At 43.8% G+C, this 20,648-nt stretch overlaps 1 protein-coding gene across 1 annotated transcript in view; it reads right to left on the bottom strand.

Moving 5' to 3' along the window:
- Positions 1 to 20,648, bottom strand: part of LOC127007023 (nephrin-like) — a 72,577-nt gene that overhangs the window by 42,194 nt on the left and 9,735 nt on the right. Inside the window, exon 2 of the mRNA XM_050877503.1 lies at positions 6,447 to 6,655. Coding sequence (XP_050733460.1) covers positions 6,447 to 6,655 — 209 coding nt within the window. The remainder of the gene's footprint in view (positions 1 to 6,446; positions 6,656 to 20,648) is intronic.

The raw sequence follows: 20,648 nt of genomic DNA, 5'->3' as shown, positions 1-20,648 counted from the left end.
AGCAAATAAGACAAACTACGACACAGTAACCAGACGCGGCGAGGCGGTGAGGATGGAGCAGCTGTCTGCGTTGGGGCCGAGACTGCTGCACTGACACCCACCCACACACCCATCCACCCACACCCACACCCACACACCCACACACCCACACCCACACCCACACACCCACACACCCACCCACACACACACACACACACACACACACACAAACGAACTGTCCCAACTTTAAAACCTTATAAGTAGATCACGCGACTTTTGAATTATTATTATTACTACATTTATCATTACCATCATTATTAGTATAAGTATTAGTACTAGTAGTAGTAGTAGTAGAAGTAGTAATAGAAGTAGAAGTAGAAGTAGTAGTAACAGTAGTATAGGAGCTAGAAAATTCAGCTAATCATCATATATGGAAGCTCAAGGAGATCCTGTTCTGGACAAGGTAGACTATCTCAAACATGAATTATTTAAGGGCCGCAGCGCTAATGAGTTTTCTCGACTCATTAAAAAGTAGGATGAGAAGGGAACACAGCGGACGGGAAAGCCTGGAGGGGGAAACACTGCACCTTAATTTTGACAAGATAACCCTTCTCCGTCCTCCTCATATATGCACAACCTTTAATACTACGGAGAGGAGAATGAAGGATATATACGAAATCCTGCGCACCTGTTTTGTCGTCTCTTTAAAGGTTAACTGCCAGTCATAATTATTAAGTTTGAGTGTCAGCCTCTTTGTCTCTCTCTCTCTCTCTCTCTCTCTCTCTCTCTCTCTCTCTCTCTCTCTCCCTTGCGGACGGAGACATTCTGGGAACACTCCTCCGCCTCACCACATAATGCCGTCGTAATTATCTCCTTTCCAAATGAATAAATGAATTTCACGGTTAAAACCTCTTTCGCTTTCCTCCAAGTGAGATTAACGAGGTCTCTGTCTGTGTGTCTGTCTGTCTCTCTCACACACTCACAAATATTCGACTCTTCAGATATTGGATCGTTCATTAACACAAAAAAGAGTATCACAACATTAAGTCCCTTGTTCAATCCTTCTTTCTTTTTGCTGTTTTCACGAGTTCGAAAAGAGAAAGGAAAATCGTAATTCTTCCGCGTAATTACCAGCTCCGTCAGTATAAGGTAATTACCGCACTGAAGAATCTGGACACGAAAAAATAATAGACGGGCAAATGTGGGAAAACAAATCCTCGAAAAAATGAAAAATGTGTTTAGAAAGGCGTAGAGTTATAGCGATTACCTTGCACGATATACCACCATGAATTAAGTTGAATGAACTGGACACTTCTAAAACCTCCACACCTACGAGGAATTAGAGTAGCAGGCTTACTATATACCAGCAAAGTTAGCAGCCCTTCAGCACTCTTATGAAGCCTTCCACGAACACACTCTGCACTGGAACACGGATAACCAGGCCACTTTTAAACCCTCCAAGCCTACGAGGAAATAGTCTAGCAAGCTGATTATATGCCAATAACGTTAACAGCCCTTCAACACTCTTATGAAGCCTTCCAAGAGCAAACACCGTACTGGAACGCGGATGCACTGGCCACTTTTAAACCTTCCAAGCCTACGAGGAAATACTCTACCAAGCTTATTATATGCCAGTAACGTTAACAGCCCTTCAACACTCTTATGAAACCTTCCAGGAACACACTCTGGATTGCAACACGGATAATCCAGTCACTTTTAAACCATCCACATCTACGCGGAAATAGTCTAGCAAACTTATTATATGGCAGTAACGTTAATAGCCCTTCAACACTCTTATGAAACCTTCCAGGAACACACTCTGGATTGCAACACGGATAATTCAGTCACTTTTAAACCATCCACATCTACGAGGAAATAGTCTAGTAAGCTTATGATATGACAGCAACGTTACCAACTCTTCAACACCCCTCTCAAGCCTTCCAAGAATACACGCGACCAACGTAAGCTCATAAAAGGCTCTGAAGACTCGGAGGATAACAGTTGTCGGTCTAATGCCACGGCAACACTTCTGAACCCTTTTAAGAGCACACTGTCGAGCATCACAACCCCGTAAATAAACTAACATCGCTGAAATTATGTCGCGCGGAGTAGTGCCAGATGTCAGAGGTTGGTATACATAAGTGACAGCTGCAGGAGAGAATGTGAAGAGACCAGAAGTGTTTAAACAGAGAGAAAGATAGCGTGAGAGAGAGGGTAAGAGAGGTAGATATCAATACAAATGTGGGTAAATGGATGCAGAAAGAGAGGAAAATAAGACCAAGAAGCAGAGAAGAAGGGAAAACAAAGGAGAAGGAGAAACAAAGAAGACGATTAGAGACAGAAAAAGAGAGATAGAGATAAACAGAGAGAAATATGGGTAGACGAATGCAGAAAGAGAAATGAAAATACGAACAAGACGCAGAGAAGAAGGAGAAACAAAGAGAGAGGAAGAAACAAAGAGAGAGGGATAAGAAACAAAGGAAATGATCAGGAGACAAGGAAGGGAGAGGGGAGTGGAGAAACAACAGGATGAAAAGGAGGAATAGAGGATGAATGATACGGAAGAGAGGAAAGGGCAAAGATGGAAAGGTATTGAAAGAAAGGGACGAAGTGTAGGAAGGAACGATGGAACAGTGGGTAGGATTAATAAGTAAGATGAGAAGGAATAGAGGAGGAGAGAGAGAGAGGAGAGGGCTAGAGAGGGAAAGAAACAATAGCTCACGTTGAACCCGACACTTGATATTACTTACAGGTCTGTGCCGCCCAGACTTCGATGCGATTTAATCCTCGGAAAATGGATCTTTGTCGGATATAAAACTTTGCCAGTCCTCCAGAGAGTGATTAAGGGCCGGAGATGGATGACGGGGCTGTGCAGAAGGCCATGGAGGAGGCGGAGTAGGTGCAGAAGCGACGGAAAGATAACAATAATGATAAAATGACAATGCGTGACCCTCCTGTTAGTAGGCTAAATTTAATGGCCCGTGAATCATCGCCTCTCATTTATCTTGCTTTTTTTTCTCGCTACATAGCAATGACACCGTGTAGTCTTTTATTATCGACATTATTTAAAGAGTAAAGGATAAAAAAAATACAGCATAAGGGTCGTTTTAGCAAGAACAGGCCCGGTAATGTGTGCAAGAAAGAAATTACATGAAGATGGGTGAAACACACACTCACATTCACACACACACACACACACACACACACACACACACACACACACAAGCACGCACGCACGCACGCACACGAGGCTCCACGGATTAATCACCCAATTATTCACGGTAATTGAGAAGAGTGGCGGAAGCAAGCTGTGTATTTTCCCACCACGCGTCTGCTCCAGCTCTCCTCCGGCAGCGCGAAAGCATTATATCCTGGAAACCCAAAACCCGGCCCTCGTGAAAAGAAAAAAAGGATTAGTATGAAAATAAATGATGGAAAATACTTAATGGTGGTAGTAGAAAAAGAGGCATTTGTTTCGGGAAGACTATGATATTTTTTTTTCAACAGAGGAAACTCGTTATATAATTCACTTTCTTGTCAAATGTATACTCTGAAGGAAGTATAAACGGATGCGATACCATTTTTGATATTCGATTTTGTTAGTGGCTTACTGAATACAAGGGAGCTAACAATCTATAGCCTCCTCTAAATCATATTATAACACCCATCTACCTACCTTAAATAAATACCCTAAGGTTCATAAAGACACGCGATACCATTTTTGACATTCGATTTTGCTTGTGGCTTTCTAAATACAAGGGAGTTAACAAGCTATAACCTTTAGACCATCGAATTCATATTATAACACCCATCTACCTACCTCAAATAAATACTCTAAGGTTCATAAAGAGACGCAATACCATTTTTGACATTCGATTTTGTTTGTGGCTTTCTAAATACATGGGAGTTAACAAGCTATAGCCTTTAGACCATCAAAATCATAATATAACACCCCCCTTCCACACACACACACACACACACACACACACACACACACACAGACACACGCAGCATATCGCACACCGCCGCCTCAGTTACATCTAAGTTCGGGGTCTGGTCGGGTCGGTACAATTAATCAGAGTGAGAAACAGTCCGCCAGCCTCGCCCCACCTCCTCCCCCCCCGCAGCCACCCCCGCCGTCCCGTGGTTTATGAGGCTCTTTCGTTGCTCTCTGATCTTCCACCCTCACCCCCAACGCACTCCCCTCCCCCTCTCCTCTCTTCCACATCCTTCCCTCCTCCTGTCTGGCTCTCTCCCCTCTCTCTCCCCCCTATGCACCACACTGACAAGCCGGTGCAGATTGATGTGTTCTCCTTCTCCTCCTCCTCCTCCTCTCTCTCATGTATCCTTCCTTCCTTCCTTCATTCCTTTCCACCGCCTCTTACTCTTCCTCCTCCTTTCCCTTTTCCTTTATATATTTTCATTCTCTTTTTCATCTTTCCACTTAACTTTATTTCTTTTTTTCACTCCCTGTCTTTCATATCCTTCTCCTTTTCCTTCTTTTCCTCTTCTTCTTCTTCTCTCCCTTCTGAATCCTTCCCTCATTCCCTTCCGCAGCCTCCTACTTTTCCTCCTTTTTCTTTCTCCATTTACACATTTTTATCTTATTTTTCATCTTTGCGCATAACTTTATTTCCTTTTCCATCCCTATCCTTTATATCCTCCTCATGCTCCTCCTCCTTCTCCTCTTTTTCCTCCTCCTTCTCCTTCTCCTTCTGCGCCTCCTACTTTTCCTCCTTTTCCTTTCTTCATTTACACATTTTTATCTTATTTCTCATCTTTGCACATAACTTTATTTCCTTTTCCATCCCTATCCTTCATATCCTCCTGGTGCAGCTCCCTCTTCTCCTTTTCCTCCTCCTCCTTCTCCTTCTTCACCTCTTCCTTCTCCTCCTCCTCCACTTCATTTACAATTCACTCGGGTCTCTGAGGAGGCGGATGAAGGGGAGGAAGTGTTTTGTAACTCGCATCACATTTTCTTTGATGTCAAAACTTTCGTATAATCATCGTTGTCTCGCTTTTTGACAATCCGTGGGAAGGCTCTTGGCTCGCCCTCCTCTTGTTCTTGTTATTCTACTGTCTGGTGTTATATTTCTACTTCTCTTCAACTATTTCCTTCCTCTATTTCTACGCTGCCTTCTCCTATCCTTGACAAACTAGTGATAGATATTTCTGGAGAGGTCATTTGAGCAGGTTGCCTCGTTATACAGGGTAAGAGGCTTTCTGTTACCTAAGGCTCCTTCGTACATATCCATCATCATCTTCTTCTTCCTCTTCTCCTCATTATTATCCTCATTTCCCTCTCCTCCTTTTCCTCCATGTCATTGCCCTTTCTGTCACGATATTTCTCTGATTGCCGCAGATTCCAATGACAGACGACAAGGGATGATATATTAAAAGGCCAAATGTTTAACTCGACTAACAACAACTCTTCTGCGAAACATCCAGACAAGAGAGCAGAGCCGTTTTGACAGTGACGGCACAGCACAGAGAAATATGGAACAGCCAATTACCGCTTGTCAAAGGAGGCAGTGGAAACGATGGCGCCGCTCAGCGCGATACGGAATGCAACGTTACAGACTGAATGCGTTGAAAGCTGCAATAAGATTAAAGCAACACTGATGATACTGTATGAGCATGTAGGAGAGGCGGATCAGAAACCATTTGAGAGGGTGTGAAGGAGATCGGAGGAGAGGACAAGGGGATCGGGGGATGGATGACAGAGGATCAGACAGGGACGTGTTTCGGAGGGTTGACAAATGCGAGGCTTGTAGGAAACGGTGCCATGGATACACCAGCGTCTATGGGGAACATCGCATAACTTACCCTGACTGATGTGGTGTTTGAGGGGGAGAAAGTAGACCTAACTGTGCAAGACAACGGGTCAAACAGAATACAAAAATAGACTCTGGTTTCTCTGATTATTGTGGTTTAGATGTGGCTCAGTATACTTAATTTCACCGCAGTACCTTTGACCTCACCTGGAAAAAGAGGAAGGCTACCAACTTTTAACTTATAAGAAGGTTGGGGTACTCAGAGGAGAAGAGAAACACATTACTCAGCGAAAACTTACAATTATGGACACACTAAAGTAGATATTCATTAGACGAGAGTGCACGTTAGGTAGAAATTATAGCCACGACTTGAGGTTAAATAGGTAATGAAAACAAGGAGGAAAAACGAAGACAATGAACGAAGATAAATGACGAAAGTAAAGAGAAAAAAACGAAGATAAGTAACAAAAGCAGATGGGAAAACGAAGTAACAAAAGCAAAGAGAAAAAAACGAAGTAACGAGACAAAAGAGGAAAATTGTAGAGAAAAACGAAGATAAGCAGCGAGACCAAAGAGGAAAACCGAAGATATGTAACGAAAGCAGTGGGAAAAACGAAGATAACTAACGAAAGCAAAGGAAAAACGAAAACAAAAAACGAAGAGGGTTATCACATCAAACAACTGGACACTCACTGACGACGGTGAGGTTGACGGTGACGGTGGTGGAGGAGGAGCTGCGGTAGTCCACCCTGCAAGTGTACACGGCCTGGTCGCTCGCGTGCACGGGCTCCAGGACAAGCTTGGGAGGGTCTGACGCGGACATGAAGTATGACCTCTGCCCTAGCACATTCTGGTCCGTCCATCGCTGTCCACTCAAGAAGTCCCCGTGTCTCGTGTCGTAACTGCAATGAAAGATGGTTACGGTGAGGCTTTAGCGGAAAAAAGTGTGATAATGAGAATAAGATTAACAATATTGTACTTTCAACTCTGGCCGCCCAAGAAGTTCCAGTCTCGTGTCGTAACTGCAATGAAAGATGAGCTACTGTAAGGCTTTAGCGGAAATAATATGCGTAACAGATTGAGAATAAGAAGTTTAATATTGTACTCCCAACTCCGTCCGTCTAAAAAGTTCCCGTGTCTCGTGTCGTAACTGCAATGGAAGATGAGCTACTGTAAGGCTTTAGCGGATATAACATGCGTGACAGAATTAGAGTGAGAAGCTTAATATTGTACTCCCACCTCTAGTACCGCAAAGAAGTTCAAGTATATAATTGTAAGTATAAAAATGCATAAAAGGAGAGAGTATGTCCTGCTACGCTCCTCCAGCAAAAGAAATCTGTTTATATCAAGCGAGGAACCTTTCTCCCACCTCACTCACGCCGACGAGGACCAAGACCACCATGATGATTTCGTATTTCAATCACTTAATGGACCCACAGAGAATATAAAAGCCACGAAACATGAATGGAAATAACTGGACTGAAAAAATCTATCTATCTATCTGTTTATATATCTATCTATTCATCTATTCAGCTATTTCTCTTTATTTTATTTTATTTTTTATTATTTATGTATTTTTTATAATATTTTTTGTGTGTTGTGCATGTGTGTAAGCGGGCAAATGCCTCACGCTGGAATATATATAAAAAAAAACACTCAATTAACCTTTTTCATTAAGCCGTCATTGCAGTGCTTTACGTGTGCCCATGTTTCCCTGTTCACTATATCAACACGGTCTTCACTAATGACATATATCCAACCCTGTGCATTGTGCCTCTTTTCCCCCCTGCAATCATGGGACGGGTCAGATCGACATGCGTTGCGGCAGACAAATGCTATGCTCTGTTAAAATAAATAATCACCAAACGAGTCTGACCCAACACGCCTCCCAAAGCTGTGTTGCTTGACGCCTCGACGCCCGCCTGACAGAACGCCCGTCTGTGTGGCACGCCGCGTTGAGGGGAACGTGTTATTGCAAAAATTTAGTGAGTTATTGCTCCACGCCGCCGACATCAATGATATAATTTATTGTGGAATATGTGTCTCCATGAATGTTTGCATGTTACGTATATGAGCATGTACACGTGCACTGAGTATGTACAGATGTTTGTTATTTTATTTTACACACATGCACACACGCACGCACACAATCTCTCTCTCTCTCTCTCTCTCTCTCTCTCTCTCTCTCTCACACACACACACACACACACACTCATTATGTTCAAGTACCAGCTCGGCAAAGTGAAGGAACTGCCGGGCCATACATAACCTGCATAACCTTCACGGGTCGACCTGACAGCTGGAAGGAGACAAAGTGCTCCTTCACGAGGCTGCCAGGCCGTGCTTACGAGCTGTGACTAAAACATCCCAGCATGCATCACCGTTCACTGTTGTCAGCGCCGATTAGGTCGCTTTCCGAACTTACACTGCCGGTAGTCTCGTCCGTACAGGTTACCTTATACGAAGTTCTAGGTAGTGGGGGAAGGGTTTATATGAGGCTCAACAAGGGAAAGCGATGCCGTGCGGGCTTTGTTGATGGAATACTAATTTATAAAAGCATATATAGGAAAATATGAATTGCACGTAATTTTGCCGCAAATATTGGCTTATGGCACACAGTTCATCGAGCAAGCATTACGCCTTGATTCCACGAATAAAGGTTGAACAAAATAAAAATATATTTCCGATAGAATTTACGAGAATAAAAGTTGTGTTAGTAGCGATCGAGAGAAACAAAAGATTTCATACCAACAACTTCTGATGAAAAATCGTGATTAATTTTCAGTGCAATACAAATATAATTATAATAAAGTGAAAAAAAGTAATGTGATGGAGACAAGCAGACAAACAGACAGACAGAAAGCCAGACAGACAGATGCCCACTCTCTCCCCCCTCTCTCTCACTCTCTCTCTCTCACTCTCATATATTTTCAATTTTATTCTATTCTATTCTATTCTATTCCTTCTCACTCTCATCTCTTTTCTCTCTTTGTCTAATGATGCAAAGATAATATGAGAGTGGAAAATATCATGAAATAGCCGGATAAACTAGGTCGTATACTTATGGCAGAAAAAAAATAACATATGGGAACAGATTTAAGGCAAAAACACTTATTTACAATCCAGGTTGAAGATAAGAGGTATGGGATGATAGAATAAGTCATGACTTAGCAATTTTTGATTAATGATATTATTAAAACTTAAATTTATTATATGGTATAGACTTATTGTTCTCTCGCATTAATTCCCATTCCTCTTGTCACGGTATTCCAACACATGTTTTACCAGATCAATGAACCCCATACATACAGAAAAGAAGATAAATAATGCTATCCTCTATATCTATCATTCTAACTCCCTACATGGCGTCCATCTCACCTGCCCATAAATTATTCCACCTCGAATCGAATCTTCCCACTGAGGTCGGAGGGTACATTAGCCAATTATGTTCCTCTTTCATTTGGGGTTGGTCTATCAGCGGCTAATCAAGTATTAATGAGGACGTGATCGGACCAACATACATAATACAACAGGCCAAGAATCAGTTACATATGATCTTTACCACCAGAAGTCTTATCTACGGGTGAGAACAAGCAATCAAGCCCAACATATCCTCCCTCAAAATATTTATCAGAGGTGAATATTTAAGTACCTCACGAAGATGTATTGTCGTGACCGGCGTATTGCTATGGCCAGGTGTTCCAGAGAGCGATGACTTAATAGCCCGGTAGCTGCGGGGATCATGTTTCTTAAAGGCCCCTCTAAGCGAGAAAAATGAGAGAAAAAATCATCACTCACGCAAACCATTTCATAATATATATCAACGCATTTCTGATCAGTTTATGCATCATCTATTTTGGGGGGCATGGAAAAACTTGGCCTCTCGTTGGTACACGGTAAGGCCACAAATTTGGTCCGTCGCTGCTACCGGGTTAAACCATCAGAAGCTCGGCGACTTAAAGAGAGACAATATTAGCGAGCGCGTTGGCAATCCTGCAGCCCCACGCATGGCCATTAACTTCAGCCGGGCCTCATTTCGGGGAAGCAGCGGCCATCCCCGAGATACCGACCGACATTAAGGCTCATTTTCAACATTACCGTCTTGATAAGCTTTTAGTCCGGCCGCTCAGATGCTTTTGACGATAAATATTTCTCCCGGCGCCGGCACTCCACTCCGCTGCGCTCGGTTCCTCTCTATTCCACTCCGCTGCACTCCGTTCCACCTCACTCCACTCTATTACGCTACACTATAAGACACTGCACATCATTCCATTTCACTACACTCTACTCATTTGCACCACTCCGCTCCGTTCGGCTCCTCTCTATTCTACTCCGCTACACTCCATTCCACCTAACTCCACTCTGTTACACTACACTATAAGACACTACACATCATTCCATTTCACTACACTCTACTCACTTTCACTACACTGTACAACACAACACACTTCCTCCCCATTTCACTTAACTATACATTCCACCGCATTACCCACTCACTACCCAATTCACCACACTATTTACTACACTACAATGCACGACATGGTATTGATGATGATGGTAGTGGTTAAGAGAATGGTGATAAGGATGATGAGAAGGATGATGATGATGAGAATGGTGGTGATGGTGACTTTGTTGGTGTTGTTGTTGGTGCTGGTGGTAATGGTGGTGAAGGTGGTTGAAGTGTCGTTTGTACGTAGTTGCAGTGGTAATAGATGCGGTTGTGATAATGGCAATGCAAATGATAATGACTTCACTGATAACAACGCTCATGATAGATACACTCAAAGCCCACGACACTTTTTCTCCTTCTTTTTTCTTTTCTTTAATTTTCCTTCGGCATGATGATTGTGCACTAAAACTGTGACTATACCGCTCATCCTCCTTTCCTTTATTACCCGCGACGACGCTCTCTCTCGGGGTCATTATAGCCAAAAAACGATGATAACGAGAGTACCTTTTTCTCCCACTAGATGGCGTGGTTACCCGGTAGTTTCTTTTTTGTTTGCATTTATATTAGAGTTGTATCATGCGAGAGAGAGAGAGAGAGAGAGAGAGAGAGAGAGAGAAAAAAATAAGAAACACATTCAAAAACAAAAGTAGACAGGCAGAAGCACAGACAGACAAACAGACACAGAAAGAAAAAGAAAGAGAAAGCGAGTACGAAAGAGATACAAAAAGCAAGTAGGCGGGAAAATGCTAAAATGAGGGGAAATGTTTCATCTCGAGGCGGTTCATTTTAATATGCGCATCCCCGGCCCAGCCTCACAAAGGTACGCCTTCATCAGGGCCGCGGATGAAAGACGCACCAGCCTCCGCCTCGCCCAGGATGCTGCTTCCAAGGGCCTGAGACTTGACCTTTTCTTCGACCTACGTACGCACTCTTTAGCTCTTTGGAGAAGGACTACACGACGCTTTCTTTTTAATGTCTACCTAAAAGAAAAAAGGAAAATGTGAATATCTTGCTTTTTCTCATTTTCGGTGCGTCCCGCAGGAGCAATGTGCAAGCTTTTTACACACACACACACACACACACACACACACACACACACACACACACACACACACACACACACACAGATAAGTCTGGTAATAACATGGCAAAGGCTCATATGGTTGCCGCTGGTGTGACCTTCCCCGTCAATATATTCCATCAGGTCGCCTTTCTGCAGGATGAGACGCCACTACCGCCACCACCACCACCACCACCACCTCCTGCTGCCGGTTCCCTGATGAGCTGCACTGGTAGAGGTAATCATCATGCATGGGCGCGAGGTGTAGGCGAATATTCATTGGCTTAGGTGAGAGAATGTGTGCAAGGATGGTTTAATTACGCAGGCACGTCTGTCTGTCTGGTTTTCTGTCTCTGTCTGTTTCTGTCTCTGTCAATCTGCCTCTGTCTCTATTTTCCTGTTTTTCTGTCTTTGTCTTTATCTCTGTCTCTGTATATCTGTCTGTTTCTTTTTTTCTGCTTTTCTGTCTGTCTGTTTCTCTATTTTCTGTGTTTCTGTCTCTCTCTCTCTCTCTCTCTCTCTCTCTCTCTCTCTCTCTCTCTCTCTCTCTCTCTCTCATTTATCAATCTCCGTCTTGCTCGCTACATAATGCACTTTTTCCCTCTCTTTTCTTCGTCCCTTCAGCCCCACACTCTTCACCGAACGGTAATTAATCACTTAAAATTAACCCGAAATTATATATTTTTTCCAACAGGTTAAAGGGGCACTGACATAATTATTCACTCAGCCAAAAAGTAAAATCGCAAATCAATACATGAAACTATATGAAAAACTTGAAAACATTCGATATTTACCGCGAACAATTCCTAATCTCTCTAATTTTCGCTCATTCCGGCATCTATTGTTCGCGAGGATGTCGATACTTTCATGGAGCGCTGTACATAAACCTTTTTCCTTCCTCCTTCGCTTACTCTTTCTCCTTTAATGGGATCGTATTGCTTCTGTATTCCCTCCTTCCCGGAACCTTATATCCCGCCAACGACTTCCCATGCTTCCCCGCTCTCATATCATAGACTCTCTTAATTTACTCGTTCTTTACCCGCTTGCTAAATCTCTCTCTTCTCGTTTCTCATTTTCATACTTAATCTCTGGGTTTCTCCGGCTGCGTTTCTTAGTATTTTCCAGTCTCTTATTACCTTTACATCATTAGACAGAGAGAGAAAATATGAGAGAGAGAGAGGGAAAAAGATGGGAGAGAGGGAAAAAGATGAGAGAGAGAGAGAGAGAGAGAGAGAGAGAGAGAGAGAGAGAGAGAGAGAGAGAGAGAGCATCTGTCTCTCTCTCTCTCTCTCTCTCTCTCTTCACAATAGTTATTTCCTCTTAATCTTGTTCACAATTTCCTATTTCCATTCAAGATCCGTTTTTTTATCATTCACTTTATTTCTCAACTCTCTCATCAGGATATTCTTTCAACCTTTTTTTTATTTTTTTTCTTCCGCTGAGGACTCGACGCTCGGCTTCATTAACTTTATCTTTCCGTCCCGCGTGATGGCATTCTTGTCTGAGCTCCTCTTTTCATTACGTGTCTCCTCCGTGATTAACTGCAGAACCTTTGACGCATTGCTTTCTCTATTTATATCCCTCTTAGCGTCTGCAAGCGAGGTGGTACAAATCATGGAAGAGACAGACAGACGGATAACCAGACATACACAAACAGACAGACAGGCAGCGACACCCACACACAAAACCCCTTCCCCCCCCCCCCCCCCCACACACACACACACATGTCAGAAACTTGCATCAGAAGTGCCTCAGAGGAGCTCAGTAATACAGGCGCAAACAGACAGACACAGACAGGAACAGACAGCAGACAAACTCATCTCCAACCCAACCAACCACTATCCTTCAACCTCACGCTGACAGAATCGACCCAACCTATCCCTGCGTCTGAAAGTCAATCTCTCTTCTTAACATGTCTTCCTATAGTCTTCAATCTGTTAGTTGTTTCTTTTTCCCCCTCCTCTGTAAGTCAATATCTCTTTTAAACATGTCTTCCTATAGTCATCAGTCTGTCGTTTCCTTTTCCCTCTCCTCTGTAAGTCAATTTCTATTCTTAACATGTCTTCCTATGGTCCTCAGTCTGTTAGTCATTCCCTTTTCCTTCAGTCGTATTCCCTTTCCATCCTCTATTCTCTACACTCTACGTCCCTTATTTATACGGAAAAGTAGAGAGACCGAGGGGAAAACAAATATATAAAAGTTCCCACAATATGCTGCTCCTCTAAAGAAAAAAAAGTGATGATTCCCCAGAAGAATTATCCGGTTTAATTTCAGAGTCGTCTTGATGTTGCCCAAATGAAAGCGTTTGAGACGAAGTAGAAGAAAGGAAATGCAGGAAGAGGAAGAACAAAGCTTATGAGCCGGGCGCGATTCTGATGAGCCGTTCGTTAATTAAATTTTCAAACTTAATTAATGTGCGGCAGAAGAGCACCGGCGAACACCTACCTGACGGGGCATTTTTCAGGGCTTATTTATGAGTCCGGTCGATGGAGGGAGCGAGGCGGTGCGGGACTGAGTGAGGGAGGGAGTGAGTAGGTGTGTCCGATGAACAATAACTACACCAGAACAACTAACGAATCTATACCTTACAACTGTACACACCTATGCTGTCTTCAATATTCCCCCACCTGTACCTTCACCACTAACCCACTTCCTCTTCGTACTATACCCTTGATTAAAGAAGAAGAAAGGGCCAGATCCCGTATTCTTAAACCCTTCGGCGCTTACAAACACTTAGACTTAGGTTGACTCAGAAATGGTGGGATAGGATGGGTTGGTCCTGTTGGCGTAAGATTGAAAGGGAGTAGTTGGTTGGGTTGCAGAGAGGTTTGTCTGTCTAGTTCTATCTGTGTCTGTCTGTGTGCCGTGCTGCCTGTATTATCTACGCCATTTGTAGAGAAGAAATATGATGAGATTTTACTACAGAGAAAGGTACAGAGACATTACTGGCTTGAGCGTAAAAAGAGAAATGGTGAAAAACGGTTGGTAATGAGCTAGGTGGGAGAAACTAAAAAATGGCTTGGGTTGAAGAAAGAGCTGTTGAGATGCTTGATAAAACGCTACGGGGAGAGAGGAACGAGTTGGATGGCGTATACGATGTTTCCAAGACGACTAATTGCTAATGCTAATGAGCCAACGGGGCGGTTTTTAGGGAAAGTTTTAAAAGCGGTTTTGAGGATCTGTAGAAATAGTTTGTCGGGTTTGAGAAGAGTGTTGGAATGGCTTGAGGCTCGTGTGATTTAGAAAGAGTGAGGAGAAGGATGTAAAGATTGGTCATAGGAGAGGATGGTGAGAGTTTTAAAAGCGGTTTTGAGGATGTGTGGAAATAGTTTGTCGGGCTGGAGAAGACTGTTGGAATGGCTTGAGGCTCCTGTGATTTAGAATGAGTGAGGAGAAGGATGTAAAGATTGGTCATAGGAGAGGATGGTGAGAGTTTTAAAAGCGGTTTTGAGGATGTGTGGAAATAGTAAGTCGGGCTTGAAAAGTGTGTTGGAATAGCTTGAGGCTCGTGCGCTTTTTTATGAGTGGGAGGGAGGATGAAAAGATTGGACAGATGGGAAGGTTGCATGTTGGTTTTGAGAGTGTGGGGGGAGAGTCTTAACATCGCTTTGGAGCCGACCTAATGACTTAAATATGATGCTCTTAGGTATGGGTCGGGAGGAGGATATAGAGATTGGACATTGGGAAGGTTTGCATGTTAAAAAAGGCACGAGTGTTGGTTTTGAGACCGTGGGGGGAGAGAGTTTTAGCAGCGCAGTGGAAGGGTGATCTTATGACCTGAATATGATGTCGTTAGTTATGTGTCGGGAGGGCCAGGTAAAGGTGGAACGAACGGGAAGAGAACTGTGTTTGTGCGAGTGTTGGAAAAGATTTGGTAAGAAATACGAAAAGTGTTGGAATGCCTTTACTTAAATGTGATCAGGTATGGGTGAAGAAGATAAACTAAGGGTGTTTTATCAGTGAGGAGAGATTGCAGGGAAAAGAGATGTTTGAGAAAGTAAAGAAAAACGAATATGGACCTAAAATGAAATGAGGAAACACGTTAGATTACCGGAAGGAAGACATAACGAGTGGAAGCAGAATTTACATGTGAAGAGAAACAGGGGTGTGGCAGGTTATTGTTTCGTTACTGTACAGCAAGTAGCTCAAGAAAAAAAATCATCATCATCATCATCATCATCATCATAATAATAATAATAATAATGAGAAAAAAGTCCGTAAAACACTGACCCTATGTATGTAGAGTTTAATGTAAAAGCATAGTATAAACAGACATAGTTAAGTCTCACATTCGGATAAGCTATGAACTCAAGTTGCTTCATCGGTCATAGTATTTCAAAACGACCTGGAACATGATACTGAAAAAAATGTGTATGTAGAATATAATGAAAAGGCATAACATGGATAGATATAGTTAAGTCTCATATTCGGATAAGCTATGAACTCAAGTTGCTTCATCGTTCATAGTATTTAAAAACGACCATGATACTGAAAAAAATGTGTATGTAGAATATAATGAAAAGGCATAGCATGGATAGATATAGTTAAGTCTCACATTCGGATAAGCCATGAACTCAAGTTGCTTCATCGTTCAGACATTATAAAGATGACCTGGAACATAATACTAAAAAAATGTGCATGTTGAGTATAATGGAAAGGCATAGTATGGATCGATATAGTTAAGGTCGGTATTCTTAAACACCTCCGCCTCCCACACCAACTCTTTCCAAAGGCCGAAATGGAGATGAATCGGGTTATTGAGAGTGTTTTCTTAGATTCATGGTATAGAAGATTGATCAAACTACCACCAGGGTCACAACACCAGCCCTGGAGATGCCCACGACTCCCATGAAAGCCTTGTTAAATATGTGTGCTTGGGAGTAGAAATGTTTATGAATATGGCTCAAAGTCTCATATTTGGATAAGTCATGAACTCAAGTTGCTTCATCGTTCAGACATTATAAAGAAGACCAGGAACATGATACTAAAAAAAAACGTGTGTAGAGTATAATGTTAAGGATATGGACGTGGATGTAGAGTATAATGAAGAGGATAATGGGTAATTCTAGTTAGTCTCATAGTAGTATAAGCCATGAACCCAAGTTGCTTTATCGTTTTGACCTTTTATATACGACCTGGAACCTGACACTAAAAAAAAAAGTTCTCAAAAAAACAAACCAATTCTACACCTCAAAAACTGCCGCGGCAACAAAAGCTCTGCCGGAGGAGAAAGAAAAAAAAAAAAGGAAAAAGAGAAACAAAAGTGAAGCAACTGAATCGGGACTGACAAAGAGAGGAGGAGGACCAAAAAAGAAAAAAAAAAGAAAGAGAGGGACAGGCACAACTCGATAACCCAAACACAAATAAAGGAAAACGTAAAGAAAAGAAGAAAAAAAAGAACACTGAGGCATAAGAAAAACAAAAGCCAACAATGAAGAACAACACCCCAAACAAAGGTATTTCTCTCCCTTTCGTGTACAATAGTTTGCCTTTTATTTTTTTTCCGTTTTCTTTTTTCTTTTTCTCAAACTACTGGAAAAAAATGCCAAAAATGAAGTGACAAAAGCGGTCTCGAAGACTAGACCACGAGAGAGAGAGAGAGAGAGAGAGAGAGAGAGAGAGAGAGAGAGAGAGAGAGAGAGAGAGAGAGAGAGAGAGAGAGAGAGAGAGAGAGAGAGAGAGAGAGAGAGAGAGAGAGAGAGAGAGAGAGAGAGACTCGGAAATAGGAAAAGAAATTAGACCTGAAAAAAATAAAGAAAAAAAAATAGATAACATAATTAGTGGAGCCTGGAGGAAGAGGAAGAGGAGGAGGAGGAGGAGGAGGAGGAGGAGGAGGAGGAGGAGGAGAAGCAAAAGAAGAGGTGGAGAGGGAGTTGAAGAAGGAGCAAAAAGGCGAGGAGGAGGAGGGGAGGAGGCGAAGCAGTGTGAAGTAAGAAGAAAGGAGGAAGAGGAGGAGGAGGAGGAGGAGGAGGAGGAGGAGGAGGAGGAGGAGGCGACGGAGGGAAATAAGGACTTACACTTGAAAAGGAGGATGAGGAGGAAGAGAACAAGGAAAGGGACGAGGACGTGGAGGAGGAGGAGGAAGAAACGAGGAGGAGGGCAGAGAGGGATGAGGAGGGGAAAAGAGTGCCTATTAGCGTCTCAAGAGGAGGCTCGCCACTAATATGGAGAATAGGTCATATGGAGACTCACACGCAACCTTCTTCGTCTCTGTATATTTCCCCAACGCCTCTCTCTCTCTCTCTCTCTCTCTCTCTCTCTCTCTCTCTCTCTCTCTCTCTCTCTCTCTCTCTCTCTCTCTCTCTCTCTCTCTCTCTCTCTCTCTCTCTCTCTCTCTCTCTCTCTCTCTCTCTCTCTCTCTCTCTCTCTCTCTCTCTCTCTCTCTCTCTCTCTCTCTCTCTCTCTCTCTCGCCATCCCCTTTAGCTTGCGTGCTCATAGTTTACACACCCGAGTATTCCCTGCTGTCTGCTTTCTTTCCTGTGTCCTTGCCCTGTTCACTTCATTTCCTGCCTCTACCACCCGACGCAGCGGCCAGGCGAGTCAAGGCTGCACGCTCTTGAACCGTTTGTTACCCGTGTTTGTGAAATGGTGACTCACTCTTTGGTTTTTAGTTTTTCTTTTTACTTTCTCTCGGGGTTGATGTTGGCCGCCGCGCATAAAAGATAACCATGAGGCGGCGGGGGACAGGAAGGGTCATGAATGCTTCCCTCTGCCGCGTCCCTGAGGCATTGTTCCCATCAGGCCGCGCCGCCGCCACTGCTCGTTCACTTAAATGCCAGAAAGTTTTGCTCGTGGTTGCTCTGTGATGTTTTTTCCTCGTTTTGTGTCGCTGAATGTATTGTTAAAAAATGTTTCTTTCATGCCGCAGAAAAGACATCCATTCGCACACAAAAAAGCTATTTCTTTATATTTTTCACGTTTATTTTTCCTCGGTCGACAATCAAGCTGAATGATGCAAAATGACCGGCTTCGAAAGCCCGCTGAAAAAAAAGCCTGCCGAGAGAATTTAATAAGACTTCGCCGCCCAGAGAAGCACGCCAAAGCTGCAGGAAACATTCACCGACACATTTTTGGCCTCGAATATATAACTAAAACAAAAAATAAAGTAGGAAGTGATTCTCTATATGGTAACATCGCATGTGTGTGTGTGTGTGTGTGTGTGTGTGTGTGTGAGCGTGTGCATGTGTGTGTGTGTGTGTGTGTGTGTGTGTGTGTGTGTGTGTGTGTGTGTGTGTGTGTGTGTGTGTGTGTGTGTGTGTGTGTTGCAGTCCAAAAGGAAGGTTTCCGTTTCAATGTGATTTTGCTCGCCTTCCCCATGCAATGCAGGCGAGGAACCAAACAAACACACAACAGAATCTCGCAATACCATGCACCGCTGCGCCCCGGCCTGGCTGGTGTCAAATAAAGACCGGAGGCATTTCTCGACACGCCTCCCCGACCCTGGGCACGATCCGGGGCCTCCACTGCGGCGTCGCGGCGTCCACTGAGTGACGGAGTGTCGCGAGAATGAAGGGACAAGATAAAAAGCCGCCGCGGGAAACTTTTGTCGTGAACGAGTTTTGTCCTTCAAGTATTTCCTTTCTTCCCACACTCCTTCACAGGCGGGCCAGGAGGAGAGGGGATGGCGGGGGAAGCAGGAGAAGGAGAGGGAGAGGGGGGACGCTGCTTGGCTCTTTGTCTCTTCCTGTTGTGAAAACATGACGAACGACTCTTTGGCGAGAACTTCCTCGGATGAGATAAAGGAGAGATGCGCGGGGGGCGTCAAGAAGGACGGGGCGCAGGACGGGGAATGAGGGGAGCGGCGATAAGATGTATGATATATGTTTAGAGTTGGGCGAAGACGATTGCCAGGGGAAGGGGAGAGGGAGAAGCGTTGCCAGATTGTCGTACTCAGCCTCTTATGTGTGCCGAGTTCCGACCCCAAAACTACCTCCTCGACCCCAATAACTGCCTTCATATATAGTTATTGTTAAAATGGTTAATTACTGGTGTTTTTTGGCAATAGCTATGGCTCAGAAACCGGTAAATACGAGGCTCTGAGTACGATAATCTGGCAACGGTGAGAGAGAGGAGAGGGTGTGGGAGGAGGGGCGCGAGGGTGAGGGAAGGATTGCGTGCTCTGCGACAGGACAAGACGACCAGGAAGAGACCGAGATAAGGGGCTTTGAGGTGAGCGGCGGCAGCGTCATGGCCCGCGTGAAGGTGATACGAAAGAATAAAATAAACAGTAGGTAGTTGAGGACGGTCCAAGGAAACATTCACATTAACAGGAATTATGAATGCTTAAAGCTCAAAAGGAGATATACAAAACGAAGAAATACATAACAAAACGCTGGTAAGATGATACTGACGGAGGCGAACAAAAAGAGAAAACAAAGAGGAAAAGAGTAACGCCGCAGTGAAAAGGAGCAAGAAAAAGGGACGTCGGCAGGAAAAGAATCGACGGAAGAACAATACCAATGGAAAAATGACCAAACAAAAGCCAAGGTTGACAGAATAGATAAAAGAAAATAGACAACAATCTGAAAGTGAAACGATGGACCAATAACAAAGCACTCAAAGGGGAATGACCGCGCCCCCTTTCTATTTTTCCTCCTTCTCCTCCACCTCCTCTCTTGCTCCTCCTTCTCCACCTCCTCCTGCTCTTCCTCTTCCTTTTCCTATCTTTCTCCTCCTTTTCCTCCTTCACCTACTTTCTCTTCCTCCTCCTTCTCCGCCTCCACCAACTATCTTTCTCCTTTCCTCCTCCCCCTACTCTTTTTATGTTCCTCCTCCTCTTCCTCCTATCTTTCTCCTCTTTCCCTCCTTCTTCTCCTCCTCCACCTACTCTCTCTCCTTCTACGCCTCCACCTACTCACTTTCTCTTCCTTTTCCTCCTCCTTCTTCTCCTTCTATTCTCTTCCTCCTTTATTTCCTCCTCCACCTTATTTTTTTCTCCTCCCCCTCCTACTCCTACTCAACCTCTTCTTTTTCTTCTTCTCCCCCTACTCTCTTTCTCCTCCTCCTCCTTTTTCTCCTTCAGATTAATTTCGTCCCTCCACCCCCCTCCTCCTCCTCATGGCAGACGCATCCATCGCCGCCCTAAGTGCCGCGTCGCAGGACAACAATAACACTACGTCCAGGATCGGGAATGGCCTCACTAACAATGACCTCCTCCTCCTCCTCTCGAAAGGGTTGCGATGCTCGTTTTCTTCGTCTCCCTCTCAACGCCTTTACGTATGCGCTTCTCTTCCGTTCTCCTCTGCCCTCCTCCTTCTCCTCCTTTCCTTCTTTGCAATGTCTGTGTTGTTTTCTTATATTCTATTCTCCTGCGTCATCATTTTTCTTCCTCTTCCTCCTTTTAATACACCTAATCCTTCCCCTCCTCTCCTCATCGTCATCATC

This window comes from Eriocheir sinensis, chromosome 34, assembly GCF_024679095.1.
Source record: "Eriocheir sinensis breed Jianghai 21 chromosome 34, ASM2467909v1, whole genome shotgun sequence".
NCBI lineage: Eukaryota > Metazoa > Arthropoda > Malacostraca > Decapoda > Varunidae > Eriocheir > Eriocheir sinensis.
The sequence above is the reverse complement of the archived record's forward strand: the minus strand, read 5'-3'. Positions and strand labels throughout refer to the sequence as shown.